Source organism: Labeo rohita, chromosome 14, assembly GCF_022985175.1.
Source record: "Labeo rohita strain BAU-BD-2019 chromosome 14, IGBB_LRoh.1.0, whole genome shotgun sequence".
NCBI lineage: Eukaryota > Metazoa > Chordata > Actinopteri > Cypriniformes > Cyprinidae > Labeo > Labeo rohita.
In genome coordinates this window covers 6,692,773-6,711,897 of record NC_066882.1, presented here as the reverse complement: position 1 = coordinate 6,711,897, position 19,125 = coordinate 6,692,773, and the positions used below count along the sequence as shown (strand labels likewise).

Genomic DNA, 19,125 nt, shown 5'->3' with positions numbered 1-19,125 from the left:
ACAATGCTTACAAGCTATTTTGCTAAGTAAGTAAGTAAACAAGTAACTAAGTAAATCCATTTTACTTTCATGCTGGCTTTAGAGTTTGCTATTCCACAGCTCTGGTTCAAAAGCAGATGCTGTTGCATTGTGTCAAGCAACTGTGCACACACAGGTCTGAGATCAGCCATCACATCCGCTCCAAATCAAAGCCGGAGAACCGCACTCCTGCATGGAGGCAGTGGGAAGCAGCTCTGCCCAAATCCATGTCTCAGCGAGCTGGACTGCACTGCCTCTAGCTTTGACAGCACTTACCAGCGGGGCGGCTCACAGCGAGGCCGCCGTAACACACACAGTGACTGCGTGGACGTGGCAGAACTTGAGTAGATGGTGTGTGCACAGGCCGTAATGTGGACAGCGGGGTGTTGAGCCGTCACAATAGCAGAGGAAGAGAGGAGGGATGTGGACTTTCTTCCAGAGAAACTCACTAGGCTCAGGCCTCTGCTTCTACCCATTGATCTGTTTGAAATTCAAAGCCCTGCCATTGACAAACTCCAAACTCAGGATCGGGACACAAGCCCCACACACGGGCTCCCGGGAGGACAGAGCGCAGAAAAGAAATTGTCCCCTTCCCCCACAGCAGCACTTAAAGGATTTTCTTCCTTTTTTTTTGTGTTGATATTCGATAAGCCCGTGCACCATCTGTGCCCACACCTGCCAGGTTTAAGAGAGTAAGGTGGCGAGAGAGCGTATCTGAGATCCACAGGAAACATCACTCTGAAAACAAAGCTCTCGTATCCAGCGAGTTCCTATAGCGGGATGGTGTTTATTGAATGCGACGAAGTCATACGAATGGGGGGCTTAGAGTGTGAATAAATCTACGGACACACCTGTTAATACAGTGTGCCAGTACGTGTGTGGATGTTTGCAGGGGCAGGTGTATTGGCGTGTGCTGCTGAGAGAATTGGCAATGAATGGAACGGATGGCAGATCAATACCAATCTGGAGTCAGTGCAACGAATGCTAATAGCACGCTGCTTCAGACGGCACAAGGCCAAGAGCAGCCCTACGTTACCTTTGTGCAAACCACATGCTGAATGACAACAAATGCATGTAAACGCATTAACACACACATACATATTCTGTACATGCATGTGTGTGTATACATATTAATCATTAATACAGTGTGTGTGTGTGTGTATATATATATTTATTTTGTGTGTGTGTGTGTGTATGTATATATATATATACACACACACACACACACACACACACACACACCCCCCCTGTATTTAAGTGTATACACACACACACACTTCGTTTTCATTTTTTTGTTGTTCAACTTCTAGTAAATTTATTGTGTTTTGTCATTTTAGTAGTTTTTTCATCGACATACTACTTTTTTCTTTTTTATATTAGTTCTTACAGTAAAATTGTTTTGTGTAATATTAGTAGTTTTTTTGTTTTGTTTTTATCATTGACACTACTTTTTTCACTTTTATATTAGTTAAACTTGTTATATACATACTTTTTTTCTATTTGTATATATATATATATATATATATAAAATGATTTTTTTCAGTTTTTATTTTAATATTAGTTCAACTTGTAGTAAATGTGTTTTTTGTCATTTTAGTAGGTTTTTTTTGTTTTTATTGACATACTACTTTATTTATTTTTTCTGTTTTCATTTTATATTTGTTCATCATGTAGTGAATTTGTTGTTTTTTTGTATTGTTAATCATCGACATTTTTATATTTGTTCATCATGTAGTAAATTTGTTGTTTTTTTTGTGTTTTGTTTTTATCATTGACATACTATTTTATTTGTATTTTTTTTATTTTCATTTTTATATTAGCCTAACCTGTAGTAATTTTAGTGTTTTTTTTCATCGACATACTATTTTGTCTATTTTTACTTTTATATTAGTTAAACTTTGAACTGTTTTTGTCATTATTAGCTTCTTTTTGTTTTTATCACTGACATATAACTTTTTTCTGTTTTCATTTTTATATTAGTTCAACTTTGTTTTTGTCATTTTAGTCACTTTTTTGTTATTATTATATGTCTATCTAGTTTTTTATTCAGTTTTAGTTATTTTAGTACATCAAGATAAACTAAATTAAAATGAAAAATATTGCCTTGGCTATTAGCTGAATTAAAAGTTTCATATTTTTTATTTTATTTTATTCAGTTAAAGTTTATTTTATTTCAAGGCAACAGTTGATTTAATGTGAGTTTTTTTTTAATTTTTATAATAAATATATATATATATATATATATATATATATATAATTATAAATAAAAAAAATGATATTCTTAAAAAAGAAATCATTTGTAGCATTATAAATGTTTATGTTAACAGGCTTCTGTATATGTATGTATATATAATCTATAGATTTGAAAATAATTTTAAAATGGTTATTTACTTTTGGTTAGTTCTTCACTTTAAATATATGCAGGCCATCCTTATTATTGAAATGAATGACACACAGCAGCTACACACAAGAAAATCTCCAGCGAGCACATTTACGCGCGTGCGAGCGAAATGACAGATGCGCTCAGTGTTGAGAGGTGGCGTCACTGGGTGATCAAGAATGATGGATGAAAATGCCACACTGCCCTCTCGTCTCCAAGCCTCTTTGCCCATTTAACTGACTGCCGCTCCTCAGAGCCAAACACACACACAGATGCAGGAGGCTGGATTTCATGCTGTTATCGTCCCCAAGGCAAGGTCACATTGCCGTCGCCCCTCTCCCCATCATTAGCGTCTGCTCAGATAATAGCTCAATACACAATTTTACACAGATCTCCTTTCTCAGGCATCTGTCTCCCGAAAACAAACACACACACATGCGCGTGCGGATGTTCGCGTGCCTCAAACACATGTATACACAGGGGCGCAAGACTCTGAGGCATAAACCGCCTCTCATGTCAATCTCTTTTATGACAAACGGCCTAAAATCTATTTCCCGAATTCGCCGCTCATTCACACATCCTTTCTCATCCGCGTAACCTTTCTCGCAAGCCGCTCAATCTCTCTGACAGTCAAACTGAATCGTGCACGCATCAAAGCCGCATAAGGATGTCGATCTCGGGAAGCGGAGGGCAAACAAGCGTTAGCGGCTAACCCCCTCCCGCGCCTCCCGAAGACAGGGTGGGAACGGCTTCGGCTGAGTGTCATTTTCACCTGCGCTTGCGTTCAGGTGTGTCTTCTCGAGTTTAGCTTCAGGTGAGCTTGGTGAGCTTGGCGCTGACAGCTGGCTCTAACCGAAGTTCTCGCTCTCATTGTGGAGAGCGATCTTTAGGTCGATGTGCACTGACAGCCAAGCTGTCACATGGCGTCACAGGCGCCAAGAGGCTTTCCTTGCGCAGACGTGACAGTGCTAGCTACCTGAATAGCCACACAAAAAGCTTAATGAGTGTTGGCCAGGGGGCTTCGTTCCTCTTGGCACCAGGGGACCGCTGTGCTACTGAGTCTCGCGGCCCTGAGAGACTCGATATATCTGGAACACAATGAGAGTTTAATATATGACAATGAGCAATCGCACCACCCAGATTACATCACCCGCAACAGCACGGGGGACAGGAGGAGAGAGATTAGGTGAAGGAGACAGAGGGTCCATGGGACACGGGGAGGTGTAGAAATGCTGGTTTGTGAGACGCGTAGCTGGTTCACATGCGGCAGCAGCGCTCGAGCGAGCAGCCAGGGAAGTGATGCGTGAAACTGGCCAGCTTGCCAGACAGTCAAACACACACACACACACGCACACAATCAGTGGCCAAATTACTGCAGAGAAAATGAATACCTCCATCCATCCATAGCAACAGGCCAGGCCCACTAAACACACATACTTAAACACACACATTCATAGCACACTAATATCGACATGCCTAATCAAATAAACACACACTAGGGCTGGTCGGTATGACGGTTTATACCACGTGACACTACGAATGTGTCAATACGTAAAGGTTTTTCTATACTGTTAATATTGCAGTAGATATATTGAAGTAGATCATTTAGTGATATTTCAACTTGCCAAACTAAAATTCCATTTTATGTATTTTACAATAACAAGTTATCAATACCAAAGGTGTCTGTTTTATAGTTTTTGTTTTACTGTAAAATCTTTTAGATTAACTCAAGTGTTACATAATGTGAATCTGTTTTAGCACTGTTGACAGACTTACTAAATTATATGAATAATCTTTTGGTTTGTCTATTTATTTCCAAATAAAAATAGAAAATTATATATATAATTTAGTGGTGTGCAGTGTTCTAAAATGAGAAGGCTCTTTTAATAAAATGTAAATTTAGGTTTCAGTCACATTTTATTGGTTAAATAATCATTACTTACACTTAGGGTTGTCAAAAGGTACCGGGTTCGGTACTTTCGGTACTGAAATTTTAAAAACGTCCGTTTCCCGCTTACATTTGAGCGCTGTTGAGACGATTTTTAAACATCGCTGATTGGCCATAGTGTTCACGCGCTCAACAGATAATGACTGTGATTGGCTACAATGATAAGCGCTTCACGCTCCTCACTGAGCGCTCACACATAAGCACAACGTGAACACTATGGTCAATCAGCGATGTTTAAAAATCGGCTCAACAGTGCTCAAATGTGAGCGGGAAATGGACGTTTTTAAAATTTCAGTACCGAAAGTACCGAACCTGGTACCTTTTGACAACCCTACTTACACGATCCAAAAAAAAAAAAAATTTACATTAACAATGTTTAGTAATCAATATTCTATTTCTTAAAGTCAAGGTTAGTGTTTTTAAGCATTTTACATTTATTCCAAAATAATAACTTAAGGCTGTAACAATTTAATATATTTTATTTGTGAACTTATATTCAACTATTCTTTATAACAGAATTATAAATTCTGAATTTTTCTTATCATCAGTCATCAAAGCTTGGTAAATATTGGTCACAGACACTGAGATTTACTGTAAATTTCACCAAGCTGATTACTCACTAAAAACATCTGTCAGATCTTGTTTTCAGCCCATTTTAAGTCTTATTTTGATGTAACAAAGTGGTTATATCTTTATATCGATCATTCAGCCTGATTTGTGAATGCACTAACACAAGAGGTGGGATTTATTACATGAGCCAATCACAGACAAACATAATCAGTCATATCCAATCATATTGCGATGGAGGCATTGAATCCTCTCACGTGACTTTCCCACATTCATTCTCAATTATCCCGACCAAACCCACCGCATGCTTTAGGTGGTCTATTAAAACTTAATGGGCTCAGGGGAGGCAAGAAAGATGCTGTCTCCTGCTGTAACTTTAACCGCTCATGTCGCTGTTGGACAATGTTTTTTTTTTTTTTTTTTTTTTTTTTTTGTTTGTTAGAAAACACAGTGATTTATACACTTTTTAATGTTATATTTTATTTTTGACTTTATACACTGCCTTCATTGCCTCCTTTGAGGAAATGCCCCTAATATGATTCTAAATTAAAATTATATATATGTGATAGGATTGATCATATCACCCACTCCAAACACAGACACTCTCTCACACAACATTTCCCTTTCTTTTCTGCACAGCTGTGAAAGTGCTGCACACATGGAGGAGATGACAGGTGAACCAATGATGGGTTTAAACACTCAAATCTCGAGATTGTCTCTCTGAGGCCTCACCATGCTAATTTTTCCCTCATTCATCTGGCTGTTACAGCACCTGATTACAGGAGAACAAATGCTGTTTACAGCAGTTGGCCGTGTCTACTGTGTGTCACAAAGGGATATTAGGCGGTTGAGTTTAACTGAGCTAATTATTCAACTGTCGCGTCACCTCACTTGACTGTGAATTCCACATATGAATCAACTGCACATTTACAGTGTGGCATTATGTGGGCAGAGGGCGCGTTTCATATGGCATTTTCAGCCCTTTAATATTCAAGTGTTAGAGACTAATCACACATATTGTTATTGTGACTATTGAAGTACATAATGTGTGTGTGTTGACAGTCTCTAAACAGATTTGCCATATAACAGTTCACTTAATACTGAAGACTCTCTTTCCTTTGTCACATGCTCTTGATTTCTTTTCATCTAGTTCATGATAACACAAGGCGAAGAGACAAACATAGAAAAAAGAGACAAGACAAACTGAAATGGGTCAAAGAAATTTAAGGAGTGTCAAGACAAAATGAGAAAAGCGGAGACCAGTTGAGTCAAAATGAGACAAGAAAAATATACAAGGTAAAATGAGACAAGAGAAGAGACAATATGACACAAACCAAGATGAGACACGAATGAAAACAGCGAAGAAACACGTCAGCACTTTTCAAGACAAGGAGTAAACGGAGACAAAATTGAGCAAGCAAGACAATACCAAACCGACAGGAGAAGACAGAAAAGAAGACAATAAAAATGTGACAGAAGAACAGAAAAGTCTTAAGAAAGAAAAGATGGGACAAATTAAAATCAGTCAAGGAAGGTAAGGTTAGACAAGACAAACTGAGAAAATATGCCAGATGAGTCAAAATGAGACAAGAAAAAATATAAGGTAAAATGAGACAAGAGAAGAGACAAAACAAGACATACCAAGATGAGACCAAAAAAAAAGAGAAGAAAAATGTCAGCTCGTTTCAAGACGAGTAGCAACAACATAAGACAAAATTGAGCAAGCAAGACAAGACAAAACCAACAGAAAAGACGACAATCAAATGTGGCAGAAAAACAGAAAAGACAAGTCTAGAGAAAGAAGAGATGAGACAAGTTAAAATAAGTCAAGGAAAGAAAAGGTTAGACAAGACAAAATGAGAAAAGAGGCCGGATGAGTCAAAATGAGACAAGAAAAAGACAAGATATACTAAATGAGACAAACAAAGATGAGACAAAATGAAAAAGGAGAAGAGACATGTTCCGAGGCTACGTTTACATGACAACGATGTAGTCAAAAACAAAAAACGTTTTTAAAGAGTTTCATGTATACACAACAACATTTTTAAAATGATTCACGTTTGCACATATCCGTGTAAACTTACAAAGACGCTGTATTATTTATGCCAGGCCAGTAGTTGGCGCTGTCAGCTTGTTAGTAAACAGTACATGTAGGGAAGTAAAATTGACACATACTGCATGTCTATACGTACTATGCATGCACATGATATTAAAGTTTTCAAAGATTCCCGTATTAAGTGTTTACACGGAAACAATAACGGTGGCGTTTTCCAAAAACATGCACTTTGAAATGATGCGTTTTTCCCCAAAACGCCGCTGTTATGTAAACGAATAGGCAAAACGCATAAAAAGTTTCCGTTTTTGGCAAGATGATACAGGAAGAGAAAATGGACAAGAGAAGATATGAGACAAAGGCAAACGGAGATGAAAAAAGGTAAGTTGAAAAAGAAAGTTACGAAAATGAGACAAGAACAAGGGACAAGAGACAAGAAGAGGAAGTACAAGAAGAGAAGAGACGAGAAGAAATGCACACACCAAATCACATTCTCCCCCCCTCCCTCTCGTTCTCAGTTTCAGTTTAATGTGCTTTATTGGCATGATAAGTAATTGTGCATTGGTATTGCCAAAGCATTAGCAGCTTAGCTGCATATCTGTATTCTCCCTTTCTGCTACCGATGCAGGGAGGTTGGGACGTCTGATTTACAACACTGCTTGTCCTCCATCCACCCAGACAGCTCCATAGAGACACGGGAGGCTGGATTCAATCTCCCAATGACCTTCATTGTGAAGGACAGAGCGCTAGAGAGGTGCAAAGAGGCAAAATGCATAATCTAAAAAAAAAAAAAAAAAGAAAATGCTTTCAAGAGTGATTGAGGACATGCCGTCCTCACAGATCGGCCCAAAAGTGTTAGGAACCCAAGTAGATCAGTCACCCCCTCGCTAAAACAACTCCGCTCTGCCTCAAACCAAATGGAAGAGCAGCGGAAGTTAATAGAAAGTGTTGAAAAATGAGTAAATGTGTGAAGAGGTGACAGAGTGAAGGAGTGAGGCTGCAAAAACAGCATGTGCCATGGAGGAGCCGAGGGAGAACCGGCTACAGAGGATGTGATTAAGTTGTAAATACTGTCAGCGTAAAGGTCAATCACTGAGTTTACAACCTTCAGTTGATCGAGAAAGAGGCCGAGATGAGAAAGAGACGGAGCGGGCGAGAAACACAGAGGGAATGAATGAGAAAATGAGAGAAGACGTGTGGGCTCAGTGTTGCTGAGATGGAAATCAAGCAGCACCCACATCACACAGAGATTTACAACCATCTGCTCACACACATGCTTAATAGCGCATCCATGACACACACGCACACACATCCTCTTCAAGAGCTCTGTATGCAAGCCCACGGGGACTTTATCACGCTGCCCCCATTAGGGATGTGCAAAACGACATATTTTCATAAACCACTAGTAGGCAGGTTGTATAAATGATGTGATGACCTTAAGAAAGCCTTGTATAATTATGCTGATTTAAAGTCGTTCACAAAAGACTAGTGTTCAAGTGTCTAAAAACAGCCGGACAAAGAGCAACTGAATGGAACAGGTGTCTCAATATAGTTTTTTTTCGACCATACTTAATATTAATGTTAGAAATGCAAGTGTTAGTAGTATGCACTTGATAAAAAAACTAATAAAAAGAGTTACTAACAGCAAAATAGACAACCGTTCAAAAGTTTGGGGTCAATGATTGTTCAATATTCTTGAAATTTGTTGCTCTGTTCACTAAGGCTGCAATTATTTGATTAAAAATACAGTACAAACAGTGAAATGTTATTATAATTTAAAATAACTGTTTTTTTTTTATTATTATTTAATATATTTTAAAATGTCATGTATGCCTGTGATGCAAAGCAGAATTTTCTGCAGCCATTGCTGTAGTCTTCAGGTTCACAAATCTTTCATGTAAACAGATACATATCTAATTTTATTTTAAAATAACTGCATTTATTAAAAAAAAGGGCTGTCAAACAATTAATTGTGATTAATCGAATACAAAATAAAAGTTTGAGTGTTATATGTGTGTGTACTGTGTGCAATTATTATTATATATATATAAAAATGCAAACACATTCATGTAAATATTTAAGAAATATTTAAAAGTATATGTATTTATTATAATTTTTATATAATTTATAATATGTAGAAATATATAATTTTTTTAAATAACAGAACATTTATATAATATCTCTTAAATATATACATTATTTTGTGTGTATTTATATACATAATAATTACACACAGTACACACATATATTTTTGTATGCGATTAATTGCAATTAATCACTCAACAGCCCTAATTTTTTTTTTAGCATTATACTAATGGAAAAGCTTACTGACCCCAAACTTCAGAAAGGCAGAATTATCTCTTTATCACAGGGACAGAATATAACTACATACTGTATAATTTATCATATATATTCATTTGCATTTTTTTCTGCTCAAAAAATATTTATCGCAGTCATCAAACAATAAAGTTATACAGGCAATATATAATCGTGAGAACATGCATGTCGTAGTACTCTCATGAACGTGTGTCGACTGACGAAACTGTTGAATAAAGCTATTTTTGTTTTCTTTGCACACAAAAAGTATTCTTGTAGCTTCATGAAATTAATGTTGAACCACTGTCACGGACTATTTTAACGATGTTTCTGAGCCTTGAAGTCTGCAGTCTATGCAGGGTCAGAAAAGCTCTTGGATATCATCAAAAATATCCTAATTTGTGCACCAAAGATGAACAAAGGTCTTACGGGTTTGAAACGATATGAGGGTGAGTACTTTATGATCAACTATTGACTGCACAGCACACTGACGCCTCGCTAAAATCCTCTTAGCAAAAACGTTTCTTCTAATTTAACCCTTAAATCTAAAACTTGAAATCTATAAAAAGCATCTAACAAATTAGTCAACCTCACCAATAAACTTTCCTGACTCACCCCAAGCCCCCTACACACACCAACACACTCCCTCTGACTCAATGTCAAACATTCAGCATCACACAAACACAATGAAAGAATGTTTACAACCAGCATATGTAGATTAGATCTGATTCATGAACCACATGTGTTGGCTGACGATTTGCTGTGACACGTGACAAGCACAATACAAAGAGCAGAGCGGAACAAACACTAAAGAGCGTCTCGATTTTCACACATCTGTGGCAACACAAAAGCCCGGGAAGTGCTGATGCTGTGCTCTGGGGTTAAACGCGCTGCGTCTCGCCCACCTGCGCTGCTGGTGCCTGCATGCAGTACCTCAAGTCTCCAGCAGGAGGGGATGGTGTCTGAGTAACGGAGAGTGGAGAGAGAGAGAGAGGGGGATCAGGGGAGGATGTCAAACGGAGCTGGAAACCAGAGGAGGGAAAATGATGGGATATATTTTTGCTCTAGAATTCCGTTGAGGGGGGGAAAGCTTTTTAGAGGCTCACATGAACAGGGAGGTCTGTCGACCGCCAGCCGTGCAGCCGACTGCAGGAGTCTTGTATGCTGTCTTCCTGTTCTCTTTTCTCCTCTCCACAAGCCTCCCAGCATGCCCTGCATGCGTGCATGGCCATGACCAGAAATGACAGTGGAAACTGTTCTGATGCGCACACACGCACATCAGTTGTAGGTATGCATATTTACATAAGTTAGACGTGATATTACACATATCACATGTTTATTTTCTGACATGTTGTGGCTTGCCTCTCCATAGAGAGTTTCTAGGCGTTTGTGACGGAGCAAGCGGGTGCATTTACACTCTGGACCTTGTAAATGAAAAATCGCCACCTATTGCAACAATAATAGAATTTGTTCCTTACCTTTCCTCCGCACTAATGAGATGCTAATGAGAGCCCTGGGCGGCAGGGTTAATAGAATCCATATTTTCAATTAAAATCTCCCTCTCTCTCTATTCCTGATGGACGGCATCCTCGTCGCCACAAACAGGCCCCAACTCAGCGAGGTAAACAGAGCCAATTAAGTTTCACCATCTTTTGATCGCTCTATCACTCTCACAGTTAGTTTTGCGCAATCAAAAGAGCTGTCATCAGGCATATGGCTCTACAACAGACCCAGGGCCTATTAAACTAGCTCACTGCAGGAAAAAAGAGATGGAAAGAGACGGAAAGCGAGGGAACGCTTAATCCACTCCAAAGCCGAGATTCTGTCTTTAATTCTACATCAGCTTGCAGTGTGTGAGGTGTTGTGTGTGTGTTTTGCTGAGGTCAGCTGTGAATGTGTGTGCCGCTGGACTGAAAATCCTCAAAATGCGCCGTTATCAGTTCAGCCTGGCCTAGAAGTGATTTAGGGGTCTCGATCAGAGGCCACCCAGCACTTTGTAACTACGCTGATCGTGTATACAACAAAACACACATTTACACTCAAGTGCGTGTACTGGGTTAAATTAAATTGTATCTATCACCAGGTCTGCTATTATTATCTTTTCACCCTTTTCATTCTCTTTCTCGCACTATTCTTCACCTCTCCAGTCAGATCTGTTTATGCAAATCTCTAAGGCACATATGGTGCAGAAACGAATGTATATCAAAGGCAAGTGAGCTTTCGCACATATGAACGTTTGTGTATGTAACAAAGAAAAACAGAAAAAAATGTGAGTGGGAGATTTTTTGCATTTCATTTCTTTCTGTTTCACACAAAATCCAAAACGAATTATTAAATAGATAACAACGACATAGTTTGGTCAGGTATGAGGACACGTCACAATCATCAAGGTTTCACACACAGTTAACGACTAATGATATTTCACCTCTTAACTGTCACCATGGGAACTTGAGATCACCGGAATACTAAATCAGACCAATAGCACAAGACCAGTATTCCACCAAACATCTCACTCATGGATACTAGCACTAACAAATGAGATGCCAGCTTCAGTTAGACAGCTGTAAACAACCTGCCTCAGGCGTTCCCACCCTGAATGTGGTCGGCCTTTAACCTAAAAATCATTAAAACGCAGTCAAAACAGACATAATTCCTAATTTACTTCGCAATTCCCTGGAGACATTGCATCACCCCCACCCAAACATTCCTCAGTTACTCAGCAACAATGTTCCCTCAACAAAGCGCTCACTTTGTTTTTTCCGCCGAAATGCAAATTTGATCAAATTTGGCAATTTAGCCCGTTTACTCTGGGAGGTAAATTAGGCTAAACTGCAGGCTTGTAAATATTGAAACTCGCACATGCATGAATAATTAAATGAGAGGGCGGAAACGTATCAACCGGAGGCGCATCCATTCGCCACCCTCAGCCAGACGTCACTCATCCGAACTACCGTCAGCCCACATCAATCTAAAGTGGCAAGCGTGTCTACCGAGACTTACAAACCAACATTTACACATGACGTTAGTGGCTGAAAGGCATAAACAAAAGAAACGTGAGCTCTCAGATGAATGGACACCCTGTTATCTGTGTGCTAGAGGCACGCAAAGAAGAATGATTGACGTTCTCTGACGTTCTTTTAGCCTACGTTGAGCGTCCCTGCTGAAAAGACCAGCTTGAATTTTCACGTCGCCTGGTTTGGTTGCAGGTCCTGGTGCTGGTGGAGCTGCACATCCATGCAAAACTTGGTCCTTCATGGTCCTTCTGGAGAAGCTGGTTGACCAAGGAAGTTTTTAGCTAGCTAAGCAGCCACCAGCCAGTACACAGCATGTGCTGGTTTTTCCAGCAGGGTCTGAAGTAGTTTCTTTCACAGTTCAGTAGCACTCTCTCTCACACAAAATACACACACACGGTTCTGCAGAGCTCTTACCGGTCTCTTGAGAGAGGGCTTTAGCTCTGCTGCTGGTGTTGCCCGAGTGATGCATCGCTCCTACAGTGAGTCTTCCCCTCGTATCTCCTCCTCTCCTCTTCTCCGAACCGGCGGACGCGGTCCCCTGGCGGTCTCTCTCTCCTGGAGGAAGGGGCGAGGGGCTTCAGAAGCCACGTACGGGAAGCAGTTGTGCCCTCTCTGTCTCTGCACGCCCTCTCTCACACAACTTCACACGCGCGCGCATACGGCACGCAGCCACTTTTCCCTTCCCGGTTGCACGGCACTCTAGTCCACAAACCGACGGGAAAGGTCTTAAGGTACGGAGGAGAAAGACGAATGAGGGAACGAATGCCGGAGAAAAGAAACGGAGTTGTCGTCAACCTCTCTGCGAGCGCGGAGAGAAGAATGCAAAGGGCTGTTCCATCCTACATCTGCACATGACTGGAGCTCCGCACAGACTCTGAGCTCTGAGAATTATACAGCATCGCTGCGGAGCACGGGAGAGAGAGAGAGAGAGGTGCGGGAGAGAACAAGAGTGCGGGGGAGCACAGAGAGAGAGCGAGAGAAAGAAAGGAGGGGTGAGGATGGGGGAATGTGACAAAGCATGTTCATCAAAGAGAGAGGAGGAGAGAAAACGAGACAGATCGCGCATGTTTCTCTCGTCTAGCCGAGACGTGAACGTGTCAAGCCGTGTTACCAATAGTACGGTCAGTATTCGTCCTTTAACGCATGCAGACAGACAGATTTTCACTTCTTTACATGCACAAGAGGGTCCCTTTGGAGAAGAGGGCTTTCAGCATCAAAGGTGCTGACAAGCTGACACAACACGCTGAACTAAAAAGCACCGGCGTGGCTAAAAATACATAACCTTGTACCGCCATGCTTTCACGCAAACAACACTGGATATGTGAATATTAGATTGAAGATCCGGCAGCCGCTTGAGGTCTGGAACGGCAGAACGCGATCTGATACTGAAACGCGCTGAGCCGGAGTGCTGTAATACACAAGATTTCTTATGCCTCGCACACACCTCTGACAGGACACACACTTGAAATTACCGCCCAACGAAACACAACCGCTGTTCTTTATTTGCATTGGTTGTCAGTACAAACAACGGAGTGTAATGTATAAATAATCAAAAGTGCTGCGTGGGAATACTATGCACTTTCGTTTAAAAAGACTTGAGAACAGAACGACCTTCACATTTTACTGAGTTGTGAAATATTTAACAGAATACGAGAAAACTTAAGGAATTCATCGAAAGATGAAAGCAGGCATTACATACTAGCATGAGAGTTTGCAACTACACACATTCTTAACTACCCAACTTTTGAAGAGGCTTTTAACCAAGAAGTAGTGGTTTAAGCTCAAGGATCATCAGGAATCTTGATGATTTCCAATGGTAAAGTTTCACCTTCAAATTGTTATTTGCCATATGTGACCCTGGACCACAAAACCAGTCATAAGGGTCAATTTTTTAAAATTGTGATTTATACATCATCTGAAAGCTAAGCTTTGCATTAATGTATGGTTTGTTAGGATATGACAATATCTGGCCCGAGATATGACTATTTGAAAATCTTGAATTTGAGGGTGCAAAAAAAATCTAAATATTGAGAAAATCACCTTTAAAGTTGTCCAAATTAAGTTCTTAGCAATGTATACTACTAGGAAATTAGGTAGGAAATTAACAAAATTTCTTCATGGAACATGATCTTTACTTAATATCCTAATGATTTTTAGCATAAAAGAAAAAATTATAATTTTGACCCATATTGCTACAAATATACCTGTGCTACTTATGACTGGTTTTGTGGTCCAGGGTCACATATCGCTGTAAAATGTATAACATTTATCCAAATTTTATCATTGTCACATTAAATTGAAAGTCTGGTCAATTTTTACTCACTCATGACTTTTCTTTTCTGGGCGAACTATCTATTTAAATTTACATTTATGCACTTTACTGAAACAATCATCCAAAGTGACTTAATTTCCCTGGGAATCAAATCCATTATCTTGCCTTTGTTAGTGCGATGCTTTACTATTTGAACTTACATGAATGCTTTGCAGCAGAAATAGTTAAATCACTGCATTAAATATTGGTTAGTTTGTAAAATGTTGGCATTTCCAACATAACACCAGCTTAAAACAATGCCAAAAAAACCTTTTGACTACTGACCAAGATTATTAGAGGAATAACTCCCCCCAAAAATAAAAATTCTGCCATTTCCACTGTCTTCGTTGTCATACAATAGACGACTTCAGTTGAAAAGGAAAGTGTTTCAGAGGTGGATGAAGTAGTTATATCTTGATGAAAGGTTATGAAGATAAATGATAACAATAAGTCTCCAAACTTGCATTAAGAAAGAAAAAAAGCCTCAGTTTTCATTCCATATTGATTTTAAAAAGTTCAGACCACGGACAATTACACTTATGCAAGGGAGTAGGGGAAGAGCCTCTAATACTGTGCATTCAGAAAGGAGCTGACCATGGTACTGCCTGCTCTGTCCAACAGAGGGCAGGGCTACAGATCAGCATCCCCCTGATGTCATCCATCCCGGCTACAACGCATCCTGGTCCCAATCTCAGCTGCTTCCTGTCCCTGAGTTACCGACCCACACACACACATACTCCGGCAGAAGCGGCTATATTTGCAACGCCTCTATATTTAGAGCCGTTTGACCCTTCTAGATTGGACAAAGAGCCAATCTACTCAAATGACTCTCTCTCCCGCCTTCTCTGGGCTCACAGTACCATAGGGAGGGACTGGATTCTGTACATATAATAAGCAATCTGGCCACACACAAACATGAATCCACCCATAGCGAGAGCTCTAATGAAGAGAGCCATTTTGGAAGGCCACACCGCTATAAGTGCAGACAGCTGGATGGATTCATTTCTGCTCAGTCCATATCAGACTCTCCTCACATTGTGTTCGTAATTACGGAGGACTTATCAAACAGTGTTTTATCAGTGTCCACTCTTCATTAGTGCTATTGCAATCACTGTTAAGTGAAAAATGAAGCCTGTAACAAATTAACTGCGGAAATGCATTTAACGGGTTCAATACAAGTTAAGCTCATTTGCCAACACTTGTGGCGTAATGTAGATAACCCAAAAAAAAAAATTTTTACATTAAAAAATTATATATATATTAAAAATTAATGTTTTAAATTAAAAATGGTTGTTGCAGGAAAAAAATCTTTAATTTATTTTATTATTATTATTTTTTAACATTTTAATTAAGTTGGTTCATTTAAAAATAGCTCAATTTAAATAATTTTAGATCACTCTGTGGACACCAAGTGGCTCCTGTTTGAGGATTACCGTCATAAAATGAAAATAAATTTGATATTATAAAGCTTTACATTTCTGCTTTTAAAAAATGGCATCGCCGTAACCTTGATTTGTGCTTTTTTCGCCATGACAGCAAGGAAAGAGTTGAAAATATTTCTAGTTGTAATCAGCATTGTGCCACAAATGTTGTTGACTGAGCTTAACTTGTATTGAATGCAGAATATTTCTTTAAATGGCCCACAGAGTAAAATGATTCAATGCCAAACTATTGAATTTCCAGAAAAAACAGATTGAGGCAGAAGAAAATGCTTTAAATAGGAAGATTTTCTGCATATAATCACTTCTCCTGACCTCAGTAGAATAGCACCTGTCTTCCCTGAGCTGTGATGCGGCGCTGCGACTGGTGTGCGGAGCGGCAGATACGGACGTTGTTGGCGTCCAGTCTGAGGCTGTGTAATCAATGCAGACAGAGCCTTCCTGCAGTATTAAAGGAACTTATTCAGCCTAAAGGCTTCCAACTCGCTGAGCTGAAAAAGAGCACAGCACTTACACCTCTCAGCTTAAATATACCGAACGCACGCTGCACTCAAATGTACGCACACAACCTTCAGCCTGACGGCTCCATCGACCGCCCCATTCATCATTTCCAACAGACGTGGATGCACACGCTTACTCACGCACATGTACACACATGATTACAGCACACGCAACTTGTTTCGGAAAGCGCTTTGGCAAGTATTGCTGACCTGTGATTACATTCATTACATGTCTTATAATCAACACTCAGTAGCATCCAGTAATCTTTTCATTTGGTTTTGTTCCTTTTCTCAATTCCTGTCTCTGCATCTTTCAAATGACTGGATCAGCTTTAATTAATCCCTGTCCGTGATTGGCAAGCACACGAGACAAGAGAATAACAGGGATAACTGAACCTGTAGGGGGAGCTCTGCTCTGTGCTTCACTTCCTGTTGCTATCACCACTACTGTCTAGTTAACCCAAATTGTGCTTTTTCGGCTTAACTTTCAATTATGGTTCTGCAAGTTGAAAATGAGTTTTGGTAACAAAGACTATGTAGATTTAACATTCAGATTTGACTTAAAGGATTAGTTAACTTCTAGAATGAAACATTTCTGAGAATTTACTCACTCCAAGATGTTCATATCTCTCTTTAGTCTAAAAGAAAGGTTTTTGAGGAAAACATCCCCGGATTTTTCTCCATATAGTGGACTTCAATGGGAGCTAGTGGGTTGAAGGTCTAAACTGCAGTTTCAATGCAGCTTCAAAGGCCTCTAAACGATCCCAGCTGAGGAATAAGGGTCTCATCTAGCGTTCATTTTCTAATAAAAAATACTAATTCATATTCTTTTTAACTACAAATGCTCATCTTGCACTTGCCCAATCTCACACATTACATAGTCGCGTTGGAAAGGTCCAACATCATTCTTTTGTCAAGGGTGTTTGACTTTCTTTGCAAGTTTGTTTTGTAAACACTTCCGCCTACGTCACTTGTGACCTTTCCAACGTGACTATGTAATGTGCGAAGTCGAGCTAGTGCAAGATGAACATTTGTGTTCAAAAAGTATAGAATATTTTGATTTTATTTATTTATTTTTTTAGAAAATGACCATTTGCTTCACCACATAAGACCCTTATTCATCGACTGGGATCGTGTAGAGCCTTTTAAAGTTGTCTTGAAACTGCAATTTGGACCTTTAACCCATTAGCCACCACTGAAGTCCACTACATGGAGAACAATCTTGGAGTTTTTTCCTCAAAAACCTTCGTTTCTTTTCGACTGAAGAAAAAAAGACATGAACATCCTTGATGACATAGGGGTGAGTAAATTATTAGTAAATTTTTATTCTGGAAGTCAACTAATCTTTTAAAGCTGCAGGTGACAAATTGCAGCAGGTTTATAAAAAACAGAGCGTTCTCATCCCCTTGTTTGGATGTCAATACAGTTATCAATATAGTGATTTTTTGTGGTATATTTCTCAAAAACACATTAAAAAACTTTGCTGCAAACAACAAATCCTCTGCCCAGTTTCAGTTCATGCAATAAAAATATTATAAGTAGTCCAAACAAAAATTACATAAAAATTCATTTTACAAATTTATGTGACTTTAATGCAATGATATTATATTGTGACAAAATGTTCAAGAATCTCATATCTTTCTGGCTGTTGATGACTATTATGACACATATATGTGCATTCTGACAACGTAATGGAGAAGTCCACTTCCAGAACAAAAATTTACAGATAAACATTTACAGATTTACTCACCCTCTTGTCATCTAAGATGTTATGTTTCTTGAGGAAAACATTTCAGGAATGGCCGTGGCCATGAGTTTGAACTTTCAAAATGCAGTTTAAATGCAGCTTCAAAGGTCTCTAAACAATCCCAGCGGAGGAAGAAGGGTCGAGAGAGCCAAGGCTCTGCGATGTGGAAGCTTAACTTAACTTAACGACGATTTTGGAGCTGGAGGGTAAAAATGAGATGGGAGTTTTTTGACATACCCTAACTGTATTGACCCGGATTACACAGACTACGCATGTGAATCACAGAGCTAGACAAGACAAGCATTTGAGGTTAAAAAGTAGTAAACTATCTGCAAATTTTTGTTCTGAAAATGAACATTCTCCTTTAAAACAATAAGTCAAATATGTCATTACATTTACAGATTCATAGCAGATTTACTAAGCATGAATTGTACATTGCATTTCCCTCTGTCTGCTGCCACTAACATCATACCTCAGGATAATTGTTAGAAGAGACTGTGAGTTCTTGTTGTGCCATCAGCCAATCAGTGTTGTCATGACATTATTCGACTGCCATAACAGAGTGATTAGATGGTTTGTTATGAAGGTTTATTTTGGTTTGCTGTTTTGCTGTTTGCTTACCCCCGAAGTTAAGCTTCCACTGTGTCGCAAACTAAAAAGTGAAGATTTTTCTGCATTCCAGTGTACATAGTGGCATCCTCCTAGACAGGGTCATAACAGCGTGTAATAAATTTGTGGCCCCGTTCCACGACGACACGGTGTGAAAGTCACGCAAGCAAATTGCTCCAGCCCTGGTCATGTGGTGATAAAAGCACAGAGAGAGATTCCACGC

General features: G+C 39.4%; 1 protein-coding gene across 1 annotated transcript in view; it reads right to left on the bottom strand.

The window, feature by feature from the left end:
- Window positions 1-13,177, bottom strand: part of tenm2a (teneurin transmembrane protein 2a) — a 189,483-nt gene extending 176,306 nt beyond the window's left edge. Inside the window, exon 1 of the mRNA XM_051127510.1 lies at window positions 12,711-13,177. Coding sequence (XP_050983467.1) covers window positions 12,711-12,765 — 55 coding nt within the window. The 5' untranslated portion in view covers window positions 12,766-13,177. The remainder of the gene's footprint in view (window positions 1-12,710) is intronic.
- Window positions 13,178-19,125: the final 5,948 nt, after the last annotated feature.